General features: G+C 50.8%; 1 protein-coding gene across 1 annotated transcript; it reads right to left on the minus strand.

Annotated features, from left to right (window-relative positions):
• Positions 1–11,502: 11,502 nt before the first annotated feature.
• SSC4D (scavenger receptor cysteine rich family member with 4 domains) lies at positions 11,503–19,330 on the minus strand (the record flags this gene model as incomplete). Its single annotated transcript, XM_084249739.1, has 10 exons — positions 11,503–11,816; positions 12,492–12,569; positions 13,302–13,613; positions 13,727–13,801; positions 14,340–14,417; positions 15,346–15,660; positions 16,397–16,474; positions 17,191–17,496; positions 17,793–17,828; positions 19,165–19,330. The coding sequence occupies 10 exons, from the start codon at positions 19,328–19,330 to the stop codon at positions 11,503–11,505; spliced, it is 1,758 nt and encodes a 585-aa protein (XP_084105865.1).
• Positions 19,331–21,532: the final 2,202 nt, after the last annotated feature.

Genomic DNA, 21,532 nt, shown 5'->3' on the forward strand with positions numbered 1-21,532 from the left:
AGGGACAGGCAGGAAGACAGCCCTCTGAGAAGAGGTGGAGCGAGAAGGCACTGAGCAGGCTGGCCAGGTGCTGGGGACCCATCCTGGAAGTTGCTAGGCTGGACCCAATCAGTGCAAGATGGATGGCTGCTCAGGGAAGGCAGAGGCAGCCCAGCCAGGCAGCTGGGCCATGTTCTCCATGTGCTTCAGGCAGCCCAGCCAGATCACCCTGTTTCCCCACAGCAGACGAAGGAGGGTTTCCTCAAGGGCCCCAGGACGTCAGAGAAGGGGCCTGCTTTGGAGACATGACCCACTCCCACTCCCTGCCTCTCAATAGCGATGCAGTTCAGCAGGCACCAAGCTCCCTGCAGTCTTCATTCTTATCTGTAAAATGGGAACAACCACGCCAGTCTTCCGTGATTCTGACATTTTCACCTGTCCCACAGAGGCTGGGATCTGGGTAGCCCTGGGGCTGTTAAGGGTGTCCCTCAGGTCCAACAAGTACTTGGAGTAAACAGATGTCTTCTGTTTCCAGTCCCCTTGGGGACAGATCCCAAAATCTGTTGGGGCTGAAGGTGGTGAGTCAGGAGCGCAGGTTGAGATCCCAGCTCCTAGGGCTGCACAACTGACAAAGTTCCCACCAATTAAGGAATCCTATCCACCCCTCTCATGCTCATACCCCAGCATTGAGCCTTTATATTTCATTATTCATTTATCCAAGGGGTCTGTCCGAGATGGGCCTCCACAAATGGGCTGGAAGAGACCCTCCTGATCACTGAGTTACTTGCAAACTGATCTTACCCTGCATCTTCACCATTCACTGGCTCCTTCCCTCATTCATTCATTGCAATGCTGAGTGTTTACAAGGTGCATACAATCTGGTAGGTGACACAGATAATGACCTGTAATGAGAGGATGAGCCCAGGACAGTACATCACCTTATGTGCACCTCTCCAAATTCATGGCCTTTGGCCACAGCTAAAATGCTCCCTCTCCCAGAAAGCTTCCCAGAACTTCTACTAGGAATGAATTCTTCTGCCTCTGAGCTCATACTGCTTCTTCTCCAATGCCCAGCCCTCAACAGTCTTATGTGCCAGGCCCATATAATGTATAATCATTCTGTCCCTATAGATTGTAGCAGCACCGGAGCTTCCATATCAGTTGTGTGTCTTTGACCCTAAAGAAGTTTGGCAGCTACATAATATTTGATATCTTTAAGCCTCAGTCTCCTCATTTATAAAGTGGGGGTAATAATTTTCACTTCCCAGTGTGGCCAGATGGATCAAGTGAGATATAGCATGTGAAGTCCCCTGGCAAGCTGGAGGCTGTAAAACCGCGCAGCCGTGGGTTGTTGCTAATAATACAGCAATCTCCAGGCTGGAGATGGACTCAAGAGAGGCAGGGAGCAGGCGCCCCTCTGTCTGCAGTTTCTCCTCCTGCCTGCCAGTGGTGGAGGGCCTTTTTGAGTCTGAAACAACCCAAATGGGGCCAGTCAGACTGCAGAGGGAAGAGAGGGCAGTGAGAGCCCAGATCCCAACTTTCCAGGGTTGACCTTAAACAAGTCAGTGCTTTCTTGGAGCATCAGTTTCTCCATCTGACAAGCAGGAATTATGATCTCCAGCGGGCTGGCAGCAGAGATGAGGTGAGTTCCTGGTGAGAGTCTGAATACATAGGATCCCCACATCAACATTGAAATACTGTGCAGGTGTGGGGTCACAGTGAGGTCTGTGCTAACCCTTGGCGGACATCACCCCTTCCCGTCCTCTTCCTGCCCGGATCAGACAGCAGCCCCTCCCTCTCCACAGAGACTGGGCATAATTTCTGACTGAACGGTGCTCAAAGATTTGTTGCATGAATGAGTGAATAAATGAACAAATACATGAATGGGGCAATGGGAGGAGGATGGGGGAGCAGCACTCTAAGGCTCCTGAAGCAATTCATCCTCTTTGATCAGCTCTTTCACCGCCACTAGAGTCCAAACAAGCACCATCTCTCCCCTGCATTATTGTGGCAGTCTCCAAACTGGTTTCCTTGCTTCCATCTTATTCCCCTTCTACCTTTCTCTTCTCCAAAAGATACCTGAATGACTCTTTAAAAATCAGATCTGGGCCTCCCCTGGTGGTGCAGAGGGTTGAGCGCTGCGCTGGGAAGCTGTCCGCAGCCTCTGCAGCGCCGGTTCAATCCCAGCCAGCCGGCGAGGGTCCCATGTGGCACGGCAGAGCTCTCCTGTCTTGCCCGCTGCTCCCCTCAGCAGTGTATTTCAGTCAATCTGCCTCTTCTGTTCCCCACTCTGTCTCTGGTGAATCCTCTCACTCTACCGCACATCTGGCCTGTACCCCAGTTCCTGTGTAAATGAATAAATAAATCTTAAAAAAAAAATCAGATCTTACTATGACTCTTCTCTACTGTAGTTAGGTTCCTAGACCCTTAGGCTAAGATCCCATATCTCCAATGCGCCTACAAGGCTCTCTACCCTTCTCAATCCACTATCTCCCTTGAACCTCTGCTCCAGTCATGTGATTCTTACTCCTTTTCCTTTTATGAAGTTATTTTTGTTCAAAAGCTTCCTTGAACACTCCCCCCGCCCCCCGTCATCCCCCTCCGTGGACACAAACACTAAGTTAGGCACCCCTGCGACCTGCCGAGCTTTACACTTTGTTCTTCCTCATTGCAACTCCCAGGAAGCTTTGATAAAACTGGGTGGTCTGTCTCCCACCCAGGCTGTGATGATACTTTTCACCCCTGCCTGGAACAGAAAGGGGCTCAAACATTTGTTGAGTGGCTAAGTGAGCTGGAAAGGAAGAAGGGCTGCACTGAGTCTTTCAAAGTAAGATCAGCTCAAACTGACCAAGACACATCAGGAGCAGAGGCACATTGGGTGGGTGGAGAGGGCCAGGGCCAGCATGGGAGATGTTTGAGAAGCATAAGTTTGAGGTGCAACTCCCAGGAGCACGCTGGGTGATTGGCTCAGAGAACCATAGAGATCCATAGGCCACCAACCCTCTTCCCCAACATACACACCTACCCCGCCTCTTTCCTACATCTCAAAGGGGCCTGAGATCCAGAGACCACAGGCCATATCCTCAGTATATTTCCACACCCTTTTGCTGGGGTGCCTCTATGCAGCTGGTTGCTGAAGCTCTGTCTAGAGTGCATGTGTGCCGGCTCCTTTCTCATCTGCCTTATGGAAACTGGCCTGGTAATTTTAGCAGGGCTCTCTAGGTTACTCTTGTATGAAATCAAGAATAAAGACCCCAGCCCCGTCTGACTGGGGGACCAAATGCTCTGCACGCTGCCAATGGTCTGGCTGCACAGACCAGAAAATGTGCCCCTCACCACTAGCTCTTGAGCAATCTTCCAGATCCTTCCTTCCAGTCGGCACAGAGGCCGCCTCAGGGTTGCGGAGCTCAGGGTTCTGCCCTGCCCCTCCTGTCGCGGAGCTCAGGACGGTCCCAAAAGTCCCCAGGGCCGCGCAGGGTGCGGGTAGACAGAATGGGAGGAGGGGCGTGTCGCCTTTGCCCTTGGCCCCGCCTCACCTGTACTCCGCAGCTTGCTGTGATTAGCTGTTGCAGTCCCTGGCTCTCCAATCAGGAGGCTGAGGCGGAACCAGGGGTAGGGCTTAGGGCCCCACCAGGGACTGGCTCCTGCCCCCCAGCCTCCGCCCCTCTCCACGGCGGTGAGTCAGCGGGAAGGCGCGACCCAGAGGGCCGGAAGGGCCGAGCCACGCTGCTCTCATCCGCTTCACGCCGTGGAGTGGTTGGGCTTGGGGGGTGTGGATTTGTGGGGCGACATGGGAGCCCTGGTCCTCGATTTTTCTGTGTGACTAAGAAAAATCGGCCTTTCTCTACTCAGTGCAGTGGAGATTAGGATGAGCACGTCCTGGGGCCATCATGAGCTAGTTCTAGTTTGTCAGTAGGAAGTTGGGCTTTCGAATTTGTTAAGAGTTCGAAAACTGCCTTACATAGTTAGCTAGCTGTGTAATCCTGGCCAGTCCCTCAGTCGTCACGTGTAAAATCTGAGGAGTTTTACCTCAGTCTCACAGCTTGTGACAGTGAAATGAGAAGAGAAACAATGACTTAGTTTCCTAGGGGAGCCAACTTTGATGAGCAAAATAAAAGGGCAAGTTTGGAAATTTGGAAAGCTGGTCCTGAAGGCCAGGCAGTAGCATCTACTAGCTGGCTAGAAATGAGCAAGAACCCCATTGCAAAATTGACTTGAATGGACATTCCCCGAAGAAGTTATGACAATAGCAATAGCCGATACAAGATATGCAACACAGTCATTAGGGAAAAGCAAATGAAACCAACAGATACCATGTCACGCCCACTAGTGTGGCTAAAATTAAAAAACATTAAAAGAGCTTGCAAGAATATGGAGAATTGGAATCATTGTGTATTGCTGGTGAGAATGTAAAATGGTAAAACCGCTGTGGAAAGCAGTTTGACCATTTTTTTTAAAGATTTATTTATTTATGCATACAAGAGCTGGGGTACAGGCCAGAAGTGCAGGGGGTGAGAAGATTCACCAGAGACAAAGTGGGGAACAGAACAGGCAGAGCAACTGAAACACACTGCTAAGGGGAGCAGCGGGCAAGACAGGAGAGGTCTGCTGCGCCATGTGGGTTGCTCCCTGGCCCACCGGGGATCGAACCCGTGCTACAGAGGCTGTGAATAGCTTCATAGTGGGTTGCTTAACCCCTTGTGCCACCAGGGAGGCCCCAGTTTGACCATTCTTCAAAATGTTAAACAGAATTACCACGTGGTAATATTCCACCGTTAGGTATATTTCCAAGAGAACTGAAAACCAGAATGCAACAAATACTTTACATGTAGCCACAAGGGCATTATTCCTAATAGCCAAAGGTGGGTACAGCCCAAGAGTCTATCAGCAGGATGTCAGGGTGACCTGGCTGTGACATCTGCCATCTCAATGATCACAGGGTAGATTTAGCAGATCTGGCTGGCTTGGTGGTATCCCTTCCTCCCTTACCGCTCCATGTGTGTCCATCTGGAAGCTGTGTGTTTGGTCCAAGAGGAGAACCTTTTGCAAGTAGTCCTATACCCAGTCAAAGGTATAGGAGTAGCTGTGCTCCCCTGCTAGAACCTTCAAACAAGCTCTCAAGAGGAATGAATAAATACAATGTGGTAAATCTATATGTTAACTGGAAATAAAGTCTTAATGGTAGTTAGAGTTTATTAGAAAATCAAAGTGAGGATTCAAACCCAGGAAGCAGTCCCACAGATCTTACTCTGTGAGAGCTGTTCCAATAAACACAAGTTTGAATTTATACAGGTAATGCCAGCGAGTCATTGACATTAAGAATGTAATTATTCTTTGTTAAATTTTATTTATTGATGCACACAAGAACTGGGGTGTAGGCCAGAGGTGCGGGGGAGGGAGCGAGAGGGTTCACCAGAGACAGAGTGGGGCGCAGAACAGGCAGATCCACTGCACTGCTGAGGGGAGCAGTGGGCGAGACAGAGAGGTCTGCTGTGCTATGTGGGTTAGCTCCCTGGCTGGGGATTGAACTCGTGCTGCATTACCTGCCAATAGCTTCATAATGCTGAGACTTAACCACTTGTACCACCTGGGAAGCCCAAGAATGTAATTATTCTTGAGAGAAGGGGCTTCGTTCTAAATTGAATCAACCTAAAGATAAACTGATGCTAGAGGAAAGTAATGAAGGATTTAATCTCTTCCTTTCTAAAGAATGCACCTGCCAAAATGCAAATGCTGAGTACCTATCGCTCAACCTTTTTTTATCTGACTCCTTGGTCATCAGTGGGGACTAAACATCAGATTTTGCCTAGTTGTTTCAGACATCAAGTATATGCATATGGCTTTGCTCTCTTGCCTGCTTGGGGGTGGGGGTGCAGAAAATGTAACAATATGTTCACACATATAAAGCAATATCATTTTCCCATTAAAAAAGAATGAAGTATTGATACATGCTACAATGCAAATGCACATTAAAAACATGAAATGATAGAAGCCAGACACAAAAGGCTACAATTTGCACAATTTCTTATTTACAAAATGTCTAGAATAGGGAAATCCATAGAGATAGAAAATAGATTAATGGTTGCCAGGGACTGGGGGAAAGGGAGAGGACCTGCTAGTGGGTATGAAGGTCAGCCAGTAGCCACCTACAAGGAGGGCGGTGGTGTGGGAAGGGAAGCAATGAAATATTTTGGAAACAGATAGGGTGATGGTTGCTCAATCTGCCAAGATACTAGAAACCACTGAATTGTACACTTTAATAGGGTAAACTTTATGGTGTGTGAATAATAGTTCAATAAAGTTATTTTTTAAAAAATAAAGCAATGAGCAAAAAATGTGGGACTCAGAAGACTTGCAAACTAGGGAGCAGGAAGGCAGTTGTAGGACTGTGGGAGGTTCCCTGCCTGGGTAGGCCAGGCCCCCAGATAGGTCTAGAGTAATAAAAATTATCTGGGAGTATGTACATGGATGGTGGGGGTTGGGGGTGGCGATATGTGTAAATATGCCAGGGCTTTTTTAAAACAGGGTATCTGATTTTCAATTTTCAGTTGGCTGTTGGGTTCTTGCTCTAAATCATCAGCCAAGTGTGCTATGCACACACCCTGGAAGAACTTCAGGAGTGAAGGGCTTAGTCAGTGAAGAGGAAAGAGGAAAGTTGGAGAGAAGGGAGGGAATAGCAGATGGGAGATTCAGAAATCAGAAAAAGTCAGAGGCGCTTAGCAGAATCTAAGCTCCCTGAGAATTCTTAAGGTTTTTGGTAGGGTTGCTGGCATCCTATTTTAATGAAACTCACCTAGCTGGGTCATTTTAATTAAATCTTAAGAGGCAAGGTAAATTCAGCAAGTTGGAAGAAGTGGGAACTATTCAGAGGCTGACATCTGGGGTGCCTATCTCAATAATCTTAATAATGATTCTCATCACCTTTAGAATAAAACTCCTCCCTGTGGCCTAGAAAACCATGAGTGGTCTGGCCCTTATCACATTTTCAGACTCTTAGCATATTCCTCTTAGTATATTCCTCCAAACACAATGCCCTTCTCTCTGGTCCTTCCGCAGGTGAGGCTCAATCCCCAATGAAGGGCCTGGAGCCATCCTTCTCAAACTTTTTCATGGTCAAAAGGTCATGGCCAGCCAACTCCCTCTCATTACTCAAGTTCAATCCAAGCCCCTCCTCAGAGGCCTCCCCTCACCTTCCAGTCCCTACCATCACACCCTGCTTTATGTTCTTTATTCCTTAAAGCACTCATCACTAGGCAGCTCTCCTGCCCACCTGTGACTGTGCAGATGCCTCTCTTTTTCTTTCTCCTTTTCCTAATAAACCTGTCCTTTTAAAATGTGGGGGGATAAAAACTCTCATCACTACCTCAAATTCTCTTGGGTCTTGAGTTGTTTGAAGGTAATATCCTTGAAGGCAATCTCTATGTCTTGCAAACAGGAAACTAGTCTGGATCTCTCCTTGCTCTGCAGCCCCAGAGCCTAGCATGCTCCAGAAATATTTGCTCATGCTCTTCATTCACTCGATGGATATCTGAGCACTGACTGTGTGTGAGATCTTGTGCACAAAGTTGGGGACAACAGGCCCAGCCTCCGTCTTCAAAGGGCCCTCGGGTCAGTGGTAGATACAGGCAAGCCAGCAATCTGCTGAGATGCAAGGGTGAGTGACATCCGAGAGAGGTACAGGGTGTGATGGCAGCTCCTAGTCCAGACCCTGGGTGGGAGGGGATAGATCAGTGAAGGCCTTCTGGAGAAAATGAAAGCTGAGATGGGAGGCTAAATAAGAATTGACTAAGGGGAAGGAGGGGAGAGGGTGATGCGTATTCCAGGCAGAGAGAACAGCATGTGCAGAGGCCCGGTGGGACGAGAGCCCAGACATTAGAGGAATTGAAAGTGGTCCAACCTGGCTAGATCTTGGCAGCAAGTGGCGAGGGGTGGTGCCGAAAACACAGGCAGAGCCAGACTGTGCAGAACCTTGTAAACTGAACTAAAAGTTGAGGAAGAGCACTGGGGAGCCATGGAAAGGGTTTGGCAAAGGGATGGACAGCATCAGATGTGTTTACATTAGTAAGCTCGATGTTCTGGTTGGGGACAGGGAGATGGTGAAGAGGGCGTGGTAAGAAATGGAGAAAAGTGGACAGTGGGGCTGGAGAGAAGTGGACAGAGTCCATTCTATTTGGGAGATAGAATCAATAGGAAATGGTGATTCATTTGTTTGGGGTGGGGAGGGAATTATTGGAGATAACACCCAGGTTTCTAGCTTAGGCGATAGATTAGTAGTGCTCCTTACCAAACAGGGGAGCCCAGCTGTAGGTGACAAAGTTCTGAGTGGGACAGTCTGTTTTTCAGGTGACAGCAGTGCCCTCACATAGGCACTGGATTATTCTGTGAGTTTTTCAAGGGCAAAAGTCCTTACTTTCCATGCACTACCAATCCCAGTAGGCCCTGGCCCACAGAACACCAAAGTGTGCACAGAACACAGTGAACAAAACCAGCCTTAGTAACTGGCTGAAAAACAGGTTGCAAGTAAACTCCACAGGACAGGGCAAAATTTAGGAGCCTCAGTGTCTCCATCAGGATGGGCTAGGTTATGTTGCTCTGATTAACGACCCAAATTGCAGTAGTTTATATCAGCAGTGGTGTTCCAGGTGGCTCTCACATAGGAACAAAGGTCCATGATGCCATCACCACCTGGAATGTCACAGTCACCTTGAAGGAAGGGAAACTAGCAAATTGTGTTCAGTTCTTTGATGGCTTCTGCACTGCGAGGACATTGATACTCAAATTTCATTAACTGAAGCATGCCATAGGGATGTGCCAGGAAAGGGAGAGGTGGGCACATTGGTATCCACTAATAATGGGCACCAAGAATCTGAGGTCCATGGGCCTCCCTGGTGGTGCAGAGGTTAAAGTCTCAGCACTATCAAGTCATCACCAGCCACTGCAACATGAGTTTGATCCCCAACCAGGGAGCTGACCCACATGGCGCAGCAGACCTCTCCTGTCTCACCCACTGCTCCCCTCAGCAGTGTATTTCACTCAGTCTGCCTGTTCTGTTCCCCGCTCTGTCTCTGATGAATCCTCTCACCTCCACCCCCTGCCCCTGGCACATCTGGCCTACACCCCAGTAAATATAAATAAATAAATAAATAAACAAATAAATAAATAAATAAATAAAATAAAAAGGGACTATCATACTATCACCAGAGAGCTGCTCTGAGGATAAACTGAGACTGTCAATGCAAACAGTTTGTTTAGCTGGGAAAGGGAATATCAGGGGTGGGAAGTCGAGATATTTCTTAGGACAAGGGGGAGACACACTGAAACGTGTGTTAGAAATGTGGAGTGGCTAGGAGTGCGGACTAAGCAGAATCTCAGTGTGCTGCACTTAGATCTGGGGCTGCAGGGGTTTCTAGAGAGTCCCAGCATTCAACTCCCTGAATGCTTAAGTATTTTTATTCTTCCATCCTCCATCCCTCTAATGACAGTGCATCTCAGAGAGCTCCTTGACAAATGGAGACAAATCCATTACTGCCAAGAACTGGTGGAATCTGGAGCTCAAGAATCTGCTTCACTCCTCAGATGGAGCCAGGACCCAGTTTTGGAGCCTGCAGGATGCAGAACAATGGCCCCCAAAGATGTCCATGTCCTAATCAATGGAGTTGGTGGAAAATGTTACTTTGCAAGGCTCAAGAGATTTTGCAGAGGGCCTCCCCTGTGGCGCAGTGGTTGAGCGCTGGGCTGCGAAGCTGCCCGCAGCCTCTGCAGTGCCGGTTCAGTCCCCGGCCACCGGGCGAGGGTTCCACATGGCGCGACAGACCTCTCCTGCCACACCCACTGCTCCCCTCAGCAGTGTACTTCTGTCCTTCTGCCTGTTCTGCTCCCTGCTCTGGCTCTGGTGAATTCTCTCACCCTCCTGCACTTCTGACTGTACCCAGTGCTTGTGTAAATAAATAAATAAATCTTCAAAAAAAATTTTGCAGATGTGATTAAATTATCCTAGCGGTCTCATATAATCACAAAGGGCCTTAGAGAATGGAAGAGGGAGGCAGAAGAGTCAGAAAATAGGTGAAGATGATGGAAGCAGCGGTTAAAGTCATATGGTTGCTGGTGGGAGGTCATGAGCAGGTATGGAATGCAGGAAGCCCCTAGAAGCTGGAAAAAGGCTCTTCTAGACTCTCCAGAAAGACAACCCTACTGACACCTTTAGTTTAGCCCAGGGGGATCCATGAAAGACCTGTGACCTCAAGAACTGTAAGATAAATGTGTGTTGTTTCAAGCCACTAAGTTTGTGGTCATCTGGTACAGCAGTAAGCCTGCGAGCTGGATCTGGAGGACAGAAGTTTGACCTGGATAGTTGTTACAGGCAAACCACCCTTCCCCTCCCCCACCCCTCCTTGACAGAGGCTCTGGCAGCATCCTCACTTCTCTCTGCCCTGGAGGTCCAGGTGGGGTGCCCCAGGAGTAGACTTTAGGATGCCCCAGTATACTTTCCCCCTCACTTCCTCCTTTGCTTTCTCAGACCCACTCTCCTCTCAAGAATTTTTTCTATTGTAGTGACCCTACCACCTTGCTATGTGACCTTGAAGAGACCCCTTCCTTTGGCAGAACCTAGAATTCTCTACCTGTAAAAGGAAAACAGGGATCCTCTAGGGTCTACCAGGCCTGACACAGTGAGTCAGCATTTCTAGGATATGATGGGTCTGCTGGCAGCTCTCTTAGGAGGCTCTTGGATTGCTCTCCTCTCCATCCCCCAGTTTCCTCCAGAGTCTGAACCAGAGGCTTTCCTGCTGCCACGAATGATGTACTGAAGTCCAAACACCTCGGTTAAAAGAAGGGGACAATGCTTTATTGACTTGGCACCTATGAACGGGTGGCTATAGGCCCCCAGGGTTCTTTGCTTCTGCAAAGTGGAGGCTCTGTGGTGGGGGCAGCACAAATCAGGGATGCTGGTTCCAGCTGCAGGGAGGAGCCACTATCCCTGCTTTGGTCCCTCCAGTCCCCATGTCCAGCCAAGCACCATCTGAGTCTGGGCCCTCATGGAGCAGGCCAGGGGCACAACTCAGGCTCTTCTGCAGCCCAGGCAGTCTAAGGCAAGAGCTGCAAGACCCTCCTGCTTTGCCTTTTAGTGGGGATCCCAAGATAGGGGAGCAGGAAAGGAGATACCCCATTTACAGAGCACCCCTGAGTTTTTAGGACCAGGGTTCTGGGGTGCTGTTAACAGGAGCCCCACCAAAGAGGAGAGTCAGGAGTCATTCCCTTCCCCCATTTTTTGCTTGGGCTGAGCAGAAAGTGGGAGCTGTCTTTGAATTGGGGCCACAAGAGTTGATGAGGTGAGGTCACACAAGTTGATGGGGTAGAGTCAGGTTCCCCCACGCAGGACCACAACTTCTGGGCAGGCTGTCTTCCAGGCAAGGAGAGAGAGGGCAGATTGAACTGCAGTTGTCACAGGAGGAGGGCTTCCTGGAGGAAGAGGGGCAGGCCACAGTAGGCTCCCAGAAGAGGGGGTCTGCAGAGTGGGCTGGGTCACTATGGCCGGCACAGGACACTGGCATCCTCACTGTGGTCACAGTTGTGAGCATCCCAGCGGATGTGAGAGCAGAGTAGCAGAGCGCTCTCATCCCCACGACACTTGACATTGTCCACGAGGATAGGGCCTCGACCTGGGCCAAAGTGGGCCTCGCCAGGGGCTGCCAGGGCCTGGCCACAGCCCAGCTGGCGGCACAGGACACCGGCGGCTCGCAGGTCCCAAGCATCATCACAGACAGTGCCCCACCGCTGCCCAAGGAAGAGTTCTACACGCCCCTCACATCGGTGGGCTCCATTGGCCAGACGTAGGTGCCCTGCAGGGGAACAAGGCCTGGGTCTGGGAGGGGCTGGCCCATGCTAGGCCACTCCCAAGCCAGGCCCGGGAAGGGATACACAGAAGAAGCAAAGGGTGGGGGTTTGAGACACAGCACTGTCCTGGGAGCCACTGGAAGGCAGACAAGTGAGATTACAATGGGACGAGCACCAGTCAACAGTTAAGTCTCCAGACTGGAAGAACAGCCCAGCAGACATGAGAGCATAGCAGGAGGACGGGTATAAGCCTTTGTGGGATGTTCTGTGCATGCTGGGTGTTCCGCATCTGCTCTCTCCTTAGTCCTCTGTTCATAAACCAGTACTCAGCCCCGGCTCACTCTCTGGAGACTGTGATTGTGTCCTCTGAAGGCCATTGTCTCCTTCACTCCCTGAACTTCCCAGGGAAAACAGTGAATTCTTTCATTGCCATTCTCAGAACAGGAGCCCCATCACCTCATTTTGGTCCCTCCGCTAGAAATCTGTAGATTGCTGTAACTTAAAATCCATTTTCTCTTTCTGAAAACCATATCCCTATTATGAGGTCCAAGACTAGCACAAAAGAACAAAGGTTCCAGGACCTGCTACAAAACCGTGTGACATCAGGTTATGACTTTCCCAATTCAGGTCCCACTGATCTTGATGCCTCCCTCTCACTCTTAGGGGCTATGGACACCTACCGTCCCTGGGCCGAGGAGCCGGCACCGGGGTGGTCTCAGAACCATCCTGCTGGACTTGCAGTCCTAGCTCCTCTGGGCCTGGCTTGGCAAGAACAAAGAAACAGAGGTGACGGTCACACTCAAGGAACATGTTCCCTGAGTCCAGGCTGCTCCTACCTTCTTAGGCTAGCCTGATACATGAACAGAAGGGACTTCAGAGACCCCTGACAGAGAAGTGCTCCTCTCTCCTTGAATCAGAAATGTAGGTTGTGGATCTTGCAGCCTGAGGCCCAAAGCAGAACCCTTTGTAGCCTACCAGCCCTCTGTGGCCAAAGCCAGTAGCCCCAGGGTATCAAATGATGAAAGTATCAATTCCCATACCAATCAATGGACGGAAGCCTTTTAAAATGTGTCAGACTCTGCAAACTCCCCTTTCCATTGATTCTTCCCAAAGGTCAGACGCTTGTTCCCCGAAAGCTGCTCAACTCTGCTTACTAGAGCTTTGCAGATCCTTGACTCAGCTACTCAAGAGCTCCCCGGGCCCGCCCTTCACAGACTGTCAGACCGCGTCCCTGGCTTCCGGCTCCCACCTCCGGCCCCGCCCCCGACTGCCGCAGCGCGCCCCTCCCCTCGCCCCGCCCCTCGTTTCCTCTGGCCAGAGGGCGCTCCCTTCCCAGCCCCGCCCATATGCGCAGCCGCAGAGCGCGCGGACGGTTGGGCTCCTCCTCTGCAGTGCGGCAGCGAGGCCTCGCGGTCGGCCCCGCCCGGGCCCAGCGCCGCGCCCTGATGACGCTGGCGCATGCGCCACTCCGCCCACAGGTCTGACCTCACCTGAGCAGAGCGCTCCTGCGTCCTCGTGGTGGCCGCAGTTGTGCTGGCCCCAGCCCAGGTGGAAGCAGTCGCTCAGACGGGCCTCCGTGCCGGCGCAGCCCACGTTGTCCAACAGCACCGGGCCGCGGCCGTAGCCGAAGTGGCCGAGGCCTGTGGCGCCCAGCGCGGGCCCGCAGCCCGCCTCGCGGCAGGCCACTCGCGCGTCCGCGAAGTCCCAGTCATCGTCGCACACGGTGCCCCAGCCCCCGGCGTGCAGCACCTCCACGCGGCCGCGGCACGGGCTCGGGCCGCCCACCAGCCGCAGCCGCCCGCCTGCGGGGCGCACAGGCCCGCGGCCAGAGGGGATGGGGTGGGGCCACCAGCTCCCTGGCAGAGCCGGGGCCCCAGCCTCTCCCACCCCCACGGAACCCCACTTCACCACTTACTTTTCTTCCCTGCTGCCCAGGCAACTGTGGTGAACAGTGCCGTCTCCCTGGAAGACAGGGCACCAATTCCTGTAGCTGCAAAGAAAGGGCAACAAGAGACTTTCAAGATAGGAAGGAGGCATCTGGCCTACTGCAAGGGAACACGGATGTCTCCTGAGATACTGCAGGTACCACAACTGAGGCTCCATCGCAGACATCGTTTTGTCTGGGATGGGGTCCTCAGGAAATGATTGTAATGAAACCTAATTACAGACATTATCTGAATTTCAATCCAGTGGTAGATCTAGCCCTAATTCCCAAATACATCACTTCTTCCATCATTATCTCGATCTTCTCACAAAATATCTGCGTTCTCAACCTCAGCACCAACCCAAATCTTACTTCAGAGCTTTGAAGAAATCTTTTACTACCTCCTCCCACCCTGCTGAACTTTTCAGAGCTCTGGATTTCATCCTTGCTCCATCTGCTCATCTGTTCTCTCACCCACCTCTTTCCCATCTGGCCAAAAGCCCTGGCCTGCTAGTGGAGGCCTCTTTCCTGTGAATCCAAAACAACCTTCCCAATTCCCAAACCTATCCACTTTGCCCCTGCCATTCGTGCCTGGGGTCCTTACCCCCTGGCTCTGTGTGCCAGGCCCAGTCCTCCCTTGTGGCGGATGGTGGCAGTGCTGTGAGAGTCAGAGGGCCCAGGACTAGGATAAGAGAGAAAGGAGCATGGTCAGACAGAAGTCAACGTTCTGCTTCCTGGTAAGCCTTAGATTATCAGGGATGGATGGAAGGGTCTCCCTGGGGAGGACAATACGTTTTTACATGCAGAGCTGGGATCCAAGGAGGGATGCCCCACTTTGACAGTGGTTGTCATTTACTTGTTCTGCGCAGGAGTACACTTCAGTTTATACAGGGCTTTCACAGACATGCGTTTGTTTCTCTCTAATGTTCTCAGACTCAATATGTTGGTCCATGGCATGGAAATATAGAAGATGAAATAGGATGAGAAAGGGCAAGGGATAGACTGGAGACCATGCAGCGAGCTTAGCCATGGCTTTGTCAACACTGTGACCATGGGAAAAGCTTAGTTTTCCCATCTGTAAATTGGGAATGATGGCCCCCGGGCTGCTGTGGGAGGAAGGCATTGCAGGCAAGCCCTTTACATCTTGTAGAGTGGTGTGATGTATGGATTGGTTCTATTATTCCTATTTTCCCAGAAAACCTCTCAGAATGGATGACAGCCAGGTGTGGGGGGGGGGAGGGGAGAAATACCATTATTAAAGTGTCAGGACCACAAATGGCTGTGCTAGGTAATTCTGGGGACAAACCTGTGCAGCAGTGAGAATTCTGGGATTTCTGGGGCAAGTCTACAGTATTGTTACTTTACTCTGAAGCAGTTGGAAATTGCTGGGAAATACCAGACGCATTCTTGTACTGCCAAGTGATTCTGAAGTACTGGTGGAACATACTGCTGTATTACATAGCTGTGTTACATAGCTGAGAAAATCTCAGGGTGCTGAGATTTTCTAAGGCATTGCTAGAACTGTACAGAGAGTTAAAAGTAATTTGGGGACGTTCCTGGAGAACTGTGGGAAGCACCCAGGTAGATCCTGGCCCAGAACCCGCACATACCTGCACAGAATGCTCCAGCGTCCTCGTGGTGGCCGCAGTTGTGCACGCCCCAGCCCAGGCTTAGGCAGGCTGCAAGGCGGGTCTCACTGCCTTCGCAGTGCACGTTGTCCAGCAGGATGTGCCCAGTGCCATAGCCGAAGAAGGCGTTGGTGGTGGCTGCCACGGCTGCCCCGCAGCCCAACTGACGGCAGACAACGGCGGCGTCCGGCAGTCCCCAGTCATCGTCGCACACGGTGCCCCACAGGCCACCATGCAGGATCTCCACTCGGCCCTGACAGGGGCCCGTGCCCCCAACCAGGCGCACGCTCCCCTCACCTGGTGATGGGGTGGGGGCAGGGAGCATCTCCCACAAGGCTCTCCTCCCGTCCCTTCCAAAAGTGCACCTAACCAAAACTTCCACAATGCCTCAGGCTCCCCACATGCCCACTGTTCTTGGTGCCACAGAACCTAAAACCCTGGAGGAGGTGCTTAGCCACTTAGTCCCAGGCCACTGCCTCCTCCCAGTCCCAGGTTGAGGGGGGTTTGTGGGGTCAGAGGACGGATTGGCTTTGACTGTCTCTTTTCCTGCCTAAAAGCAACCCTTCATGCTCTTTCTTGTCCGTGTTGTAACAGGCTAAGTGCTGCTTCCTCATTTTTTTCTGAAAAAAATTTTCTCACCTTTCCAGGTGGAGAACCTATAACTCTTCTTCCAGGATGTCCTGTTAGATCTCTGATGGACGGGACCCTCTTTCTACTCTGGATTTCCTTTTAATCTGTCCCTCTTTTAGGGCACGTTCCCTTTTCCTGTTCTACATCACCATGGGCATTTCTATGCCCATCTGACTCTCCCATTAGATTAATTTCCAACCCCAACCTCACTGACTTTCTCTAACCTTGTGCTATTTTTAGTCATCCCGTAGGTTAGAATCCTCTTTCCCCATCCAGACTATGAGGCTATGAGTGGCCTGAGGGCGCCTTGGTAATGCTTCTCTTCCCCGTCTGGAGCAGGGTGCTCTCCTCCTTAGACCCCTCTCCTCAAGGCCAGATGGTTCCCCACATTGCCCTTACTTACCTTTCCCATTCTGGTGGGTTGTAGTGGGTACTCTACTGGTTAACACTTTCCTTATTGGGGGCTGAGTGGATAAGAATTCTGGGAAAGAAGCAGGATGGAAAGAAGGAAGGAACATGAACCTTTTTGTTCTCCAGCCTTGCACATACACAGGTGTGGACCCCTAAGGTACCTGCTCTTCAGGGCCTCTGACCACACGAAGGGTCAAAGCCAGGAGCTCTGGGTATGAGAGGAGAAAGGACCACCTGCATCCTGAAAGCAGTAGCTTCAGTGTCCTTTACAGTGTCTTTCAACTAAAAGAACATCACTTGAAAACTTGTTAATTCAAGTTTTGCAAATTTGCAAATTCTCAGTCCGCACGCCAGCACTGCAGTATCAGAAAACTCTGGGATGGGGGCCACAGTCTGTTTTAATGAGCTTTTTAGGTGATTTTATTGAAAACTAGAACCACTGCTTTCAAGATGAAAGCCCCTCAGAGATTTCCACTGCAGCTCTATGCCAGTGTTATGGTCAGTGTGGATGCCAGTTCTAGTTTTCAAAATAGGGAGGGGGCTTTGATGGGACAATCAAGGCCCTACATGGAAGCAGTAAGGCTGGTTTCACCAGAAGCATCACTGGGACCTAGGGGTGTTGGCAGCCAAACTGGGGTTCTTTCCCCAGGATTGTGCACGAAGCCCCTGGCTTGGCCTTCTGCATGGAACGGAGCAGCCTTACTGCTGAGGTCCTTCCTTTGACTAGCTTACAGTCCTGCTGCCTGTCAGTCTGGCTGCCCTCCCACATTGCAGGCCTCTGCTCACCATCACACAGGACGGCCACATCCTCATAGTGAAAGCAGTTGTGGATGCCCCAGCCTCGGCTGCCGCACTCGCTCAGAGCAGCTTCCTGCCCCCGGCACTCCACGTTGTCCAGCAGGATGGGACCTCGACCCTGGCCAAAGGCCAGGGGCCGAGGCACAGGCAGTGCCAAGCCACAGCCCAGCTGCCGACACACCACATTGGCGTCCACCACGTCCCAGTCGTCGTCACAGACACTGCCCCAGGAGCCGCCATGCAGGACCTCCAGGCGTCCCCGGCAGCGATTTGGGCCCCCCACCAGCCTCAGCTCTGTGGAGAAGGTTGAGCTGGCAGAAGGGGGCGTGCCGGACCCCACCTACAGGATGCCCACTTTGCCTATCTGAAGCCCACCTGAAGGCATGGGAGCCTTGGGATCAGTCCTTTCTGGGCCTTATACTTTCTGTAAAATGGGGAAACGGTTACAATCCCTTTGAGGGCATATAGAACAATGGAGAGCTGATTAGCCACTGCTCCCTGAGGTCTTCTGTCTGAGCATCTGAGTACCTGGGGGGCAAAGTACAGGGCAGGGGGGAGGAGTAGAGGGATGGAAGAGCAGAGACACCTACCTGGAAAGGCCAGTAGGGTAGGCTGTAGGGCGCTGGCTGAAACAGTGAGGAAAGCACTGACCCCTCTGTCCCCTCACATGGCTGCTGGCCCCAGGAACACAGCCTCCCCTCCCCCCACGTCCTCATCATCATGCCCTCCTCATCATTACCCCTGCCTTTCCAGAGCGCCACCTCCTCTTCCCTTAACTGTGGCCTCCTTTCCCGAGGGTCACCCAAGAGAGATCTGCCTGAGACCCAGATCTGCTTAATTCAGCCCAGTGCTAATTCCCTCAATGACTCCTCATTTCCAACAGGAATCTCCACTCCCGAGCTTTCCCTACAAAACCTTCTAGTATCTTCTGACTAGCCTCCAACTTACTTCTTAATCTTCCATTAGCCTGGTCTCCAGGTCTTTAAGCAAGCAGTCTCCTCTGCTTAGACAGTTCTGGCTACCCCTGTTCCTTACAGCTCTGCAGCTCCTTCAAGACCCAGAAAGGGAAGGCTTTCTGGAGCCCACAGCTGAAAGTGCTCTCTCTTCCTTCTCAATCCCTGGACAAGGTAGACATGCCCCTTCTGCCTGGTGATACAGCCAATGCCTACCTCACATTAGTGTCCCCCAGAGTCCCCGCCTGCTAGTCAGCATATATGCAGTAGCTCCAGTAGCTTAAGTGTTTAAGTTGACCTTGGGATTCATTATGATTTCCCGGAAAGATTTACCTAGATGAGTCCTTCTGCTTTGGCTCTCATATACGTACATGCAGGCACTGTGCTCACTGCTTTATGTGGACTGGCTCACTTAATCATTAGGACAATGTATGAAGTAGGTAGGATTATGCAGGGGGAAAACTTCAGGTTCTGTGAGGTTAGGCAAGTTGATCAAGGTCACACAGGGTAGAACTGGGACTCTAATCCAGAGTCACATTTTTCTTCACCATACACTTGTGAGCACGTGGCCTGAGGGACAGGCAGGACACATGGAACCTGGTCTCCCTTGGGAAACTGAAAACCTATAATTGTCCCTCATTTGTGCACAAGGTATGACATTTTCACATCTATCACCTCACAGAATCCTTGCAATAACCTGAGACACATACTACGAATGTGTCTTAAGTTTCTTAAGTTAGGGTAGTCCCTAGGTCATTTAATTCCATCTCTTCTACCAGTTGCTTTTCCAATCACCATCAGTGAGCTAACTCACCTCTCTCCTTCCCTATTTCCAATGTCCCCTAATTGCCCATATTTAGTACGCATTAAACCCTCATCTCCAGGACTAAGCCCTCTACTCCCTGAGCTCAGACCCTTAACTTCATCAACAAAAACTTCAAAAATCACCTCACTAACCACTTCCCATGCTAATTTTACAGGTGAGAGAACTGAGGGGGGGGGCACTCACCCAGCGGCAAGAAGAAGAGGAAGGACAGGGCTGGGGGGAACGGAGGAGGAGCAATGCTTCTGTGTCCCAGCATCCACTGCTTGCTCTTCTCATCAGGCTGGGGCCCAATTTGCATCTCTGCTTCCTTGTGCATCCAGCCAGTGGATGGCCCTTCAGAAGTTTCCATCAAGGGGCTGGGGAGAAGTCACAGCTGGGACATCTGGAATTCAAAATCCCAAGTCACTTCTTCCAGCTGGGTCCAGTGAAAGCTTCAGGAGGAAGTGACATTTCCACTAGGGGTTGGCATCCCAAGTGGAGGCAGCAGCTGGGAAATGAGAAAGACAGGAGCAGGGAGGGAACTAATGAGGAGTTAGGTTTGGCTGGAGCAGAGAGTGCATGAAAGCCAAGCAGAGGAGTGGGACAGGAGGGTTCTCTGGGCCCAAACCCAGACAGGCCCGTGCAGCTGGGCCAGAGTTTAGAGTTTATCCTCTAGGGCAGCACATGCTACAGTGTGGTGTTGTTGCCACTGGTGGCTACTCACATAATTTTCAGGGGAGACAGATAGACATTTATTGTTTTATTTTCATTGTTTTATTTCTTTATTTTTTTAAAGATTTATTTTTTATTTATACAATAACTGGGGTACAGACCAGAAGCGCAAGAGGGTGAGAGAATTCACCAGAGACAGTGCTGGGAACAGAACAGGCAGACTGACGAAATATACTGTTGAGAGGAGCAGCGGGTGAGACAGGAGAGGTCTGCCACGCCATGTGGGTATCTCCCTGGCCAGCCTGGAATCAAACATGCGCTGCAGAGGCTACGGACAGCTTCACAGTGCTACGCTCAACCTGCGGCACCACCGGGGAGGACCCTCATTTTTTTTTTTTATAGTGCCTTCTAAATATGGCAAAGAATACAGATTTTCTATTTATTGGAGCAATATAAAATTTCTCTGTAAAATTCATTTAAATCAGAAGAGATAATCAATTTAAAGAAAAAGCATCAAGGAAATATAATTCCCATGACTCAATAACAGGCAAACACAGTAAAGGCCAAGATATTAAGTAGCATTTGGGACACTGCCTTTTTGGAGTGGGAAAACCTTGAAGATTTATTTTTTTTAATTTTGGATGGAGGTAGAGACAAACAAGAAATTGCATAATCATAAGTGCAGAGATACAGGAATGTTCACACCACGTATCTAGCATCCCAAAAGTGCCCCCAAGGTCTCTTTCCTTGCAGACTTCCAGCAGTAGTCGGTAACAGTTTGTAGATAGTGACTGGTTGGAGGAGATGGTAGCCTGCTTTAGAGAATGATTCTGTTTGGGATATATTGAGATTGAGGTACCTTGGGACATACGTGTCCTTCCCAGCAGGACACCCCCCGCCCATCTCTCCCTGCCTCTGCCCTGGCATACAAACAGTCTGGGTTGGAGAGAGGATGAAAACCTATCTGGATGTGGGCTCAGGGTTTTCAATACCCCATTCATGGGGCTCAGTTCAGCCCCCAGTGGAATAATCAGCTTTTGTCTTCCCTCAGCCTGGCCTGCAGACAGCTGGGAGATGGGCAGTTGAGAGCTGTGAGAAGGGGGGATCCACAGTGATTTGGGGCTTCCCCCTCCTCCCAGCCTTCAGGGCCATCCACCTCTCAGGCTGCTGGGACAGTGGCTCCCCCAGGTCAGGTCAGCCTCCACTATGTGAGTATGGGGACAGAGAACCTAGCTGGGGATCTTTAAGTCCCTCCACTATCGCCGGCCACCTAGACCCAGGAGTGAGAGAGGAAGACCCTTGATCCTGACCCCCACTGACCTCAAATCCCAGCGGCCCCAAGAGCTCTCAGTGGGCCTCCCGAAGCCTGCCTTACCCCCAGGCTTGCTTCTGCCTTACCCCTTGGAAGCCTTGGTTCCCTGCCTTCCATCCACATAGCTCTCAGGAGCCCTCAGCCCCTCCTCTGCCCTTTACTAGTACACCTTTTGTCTCTTACAGTGCAGAGCAGGCAGCATAACACCATGTTAGAAGCCACTACCTGTGTGAGTTCACCTTGTTCAACCTCTCTGTGCTATAAAATGGAGTATTAACCTTACCTCTAACAGGTGTTGCTGGGTTAAATGAACTAAAGCTTATAGCACACTGCTTGACCCACCATAACTATGGTAGCTATTAGTATTATTACTGTCTCCCCATCTAGACTTTGGGCCCTCAAGGATAGAAACCAGATCTTGTTCAATGGTAGCACCCTGCACAGGTGAGCACTCAGAAAATGATTGTTGAATGACTGAATGAAATTTAGGGATGTAGAATCATACAATGAAGCAGCCATAAAGGGCCTGGGAATCATTAAGAATGATTCCACATTTGACCAGTGAAAAACTTATCACTTATACACACA

The sequence above is a fragment of the Talpa europaea genome (assembly GCF_964194135.1).
Source record: "Talpa europaea genome assembly, chromosome: 12".
Taxonomy (NCBI): Eukaryota; Metazoa; Chordata; class Mammalia; order Eulipotyphla; family Talpidae; genus Talpa; species Talpa europaea.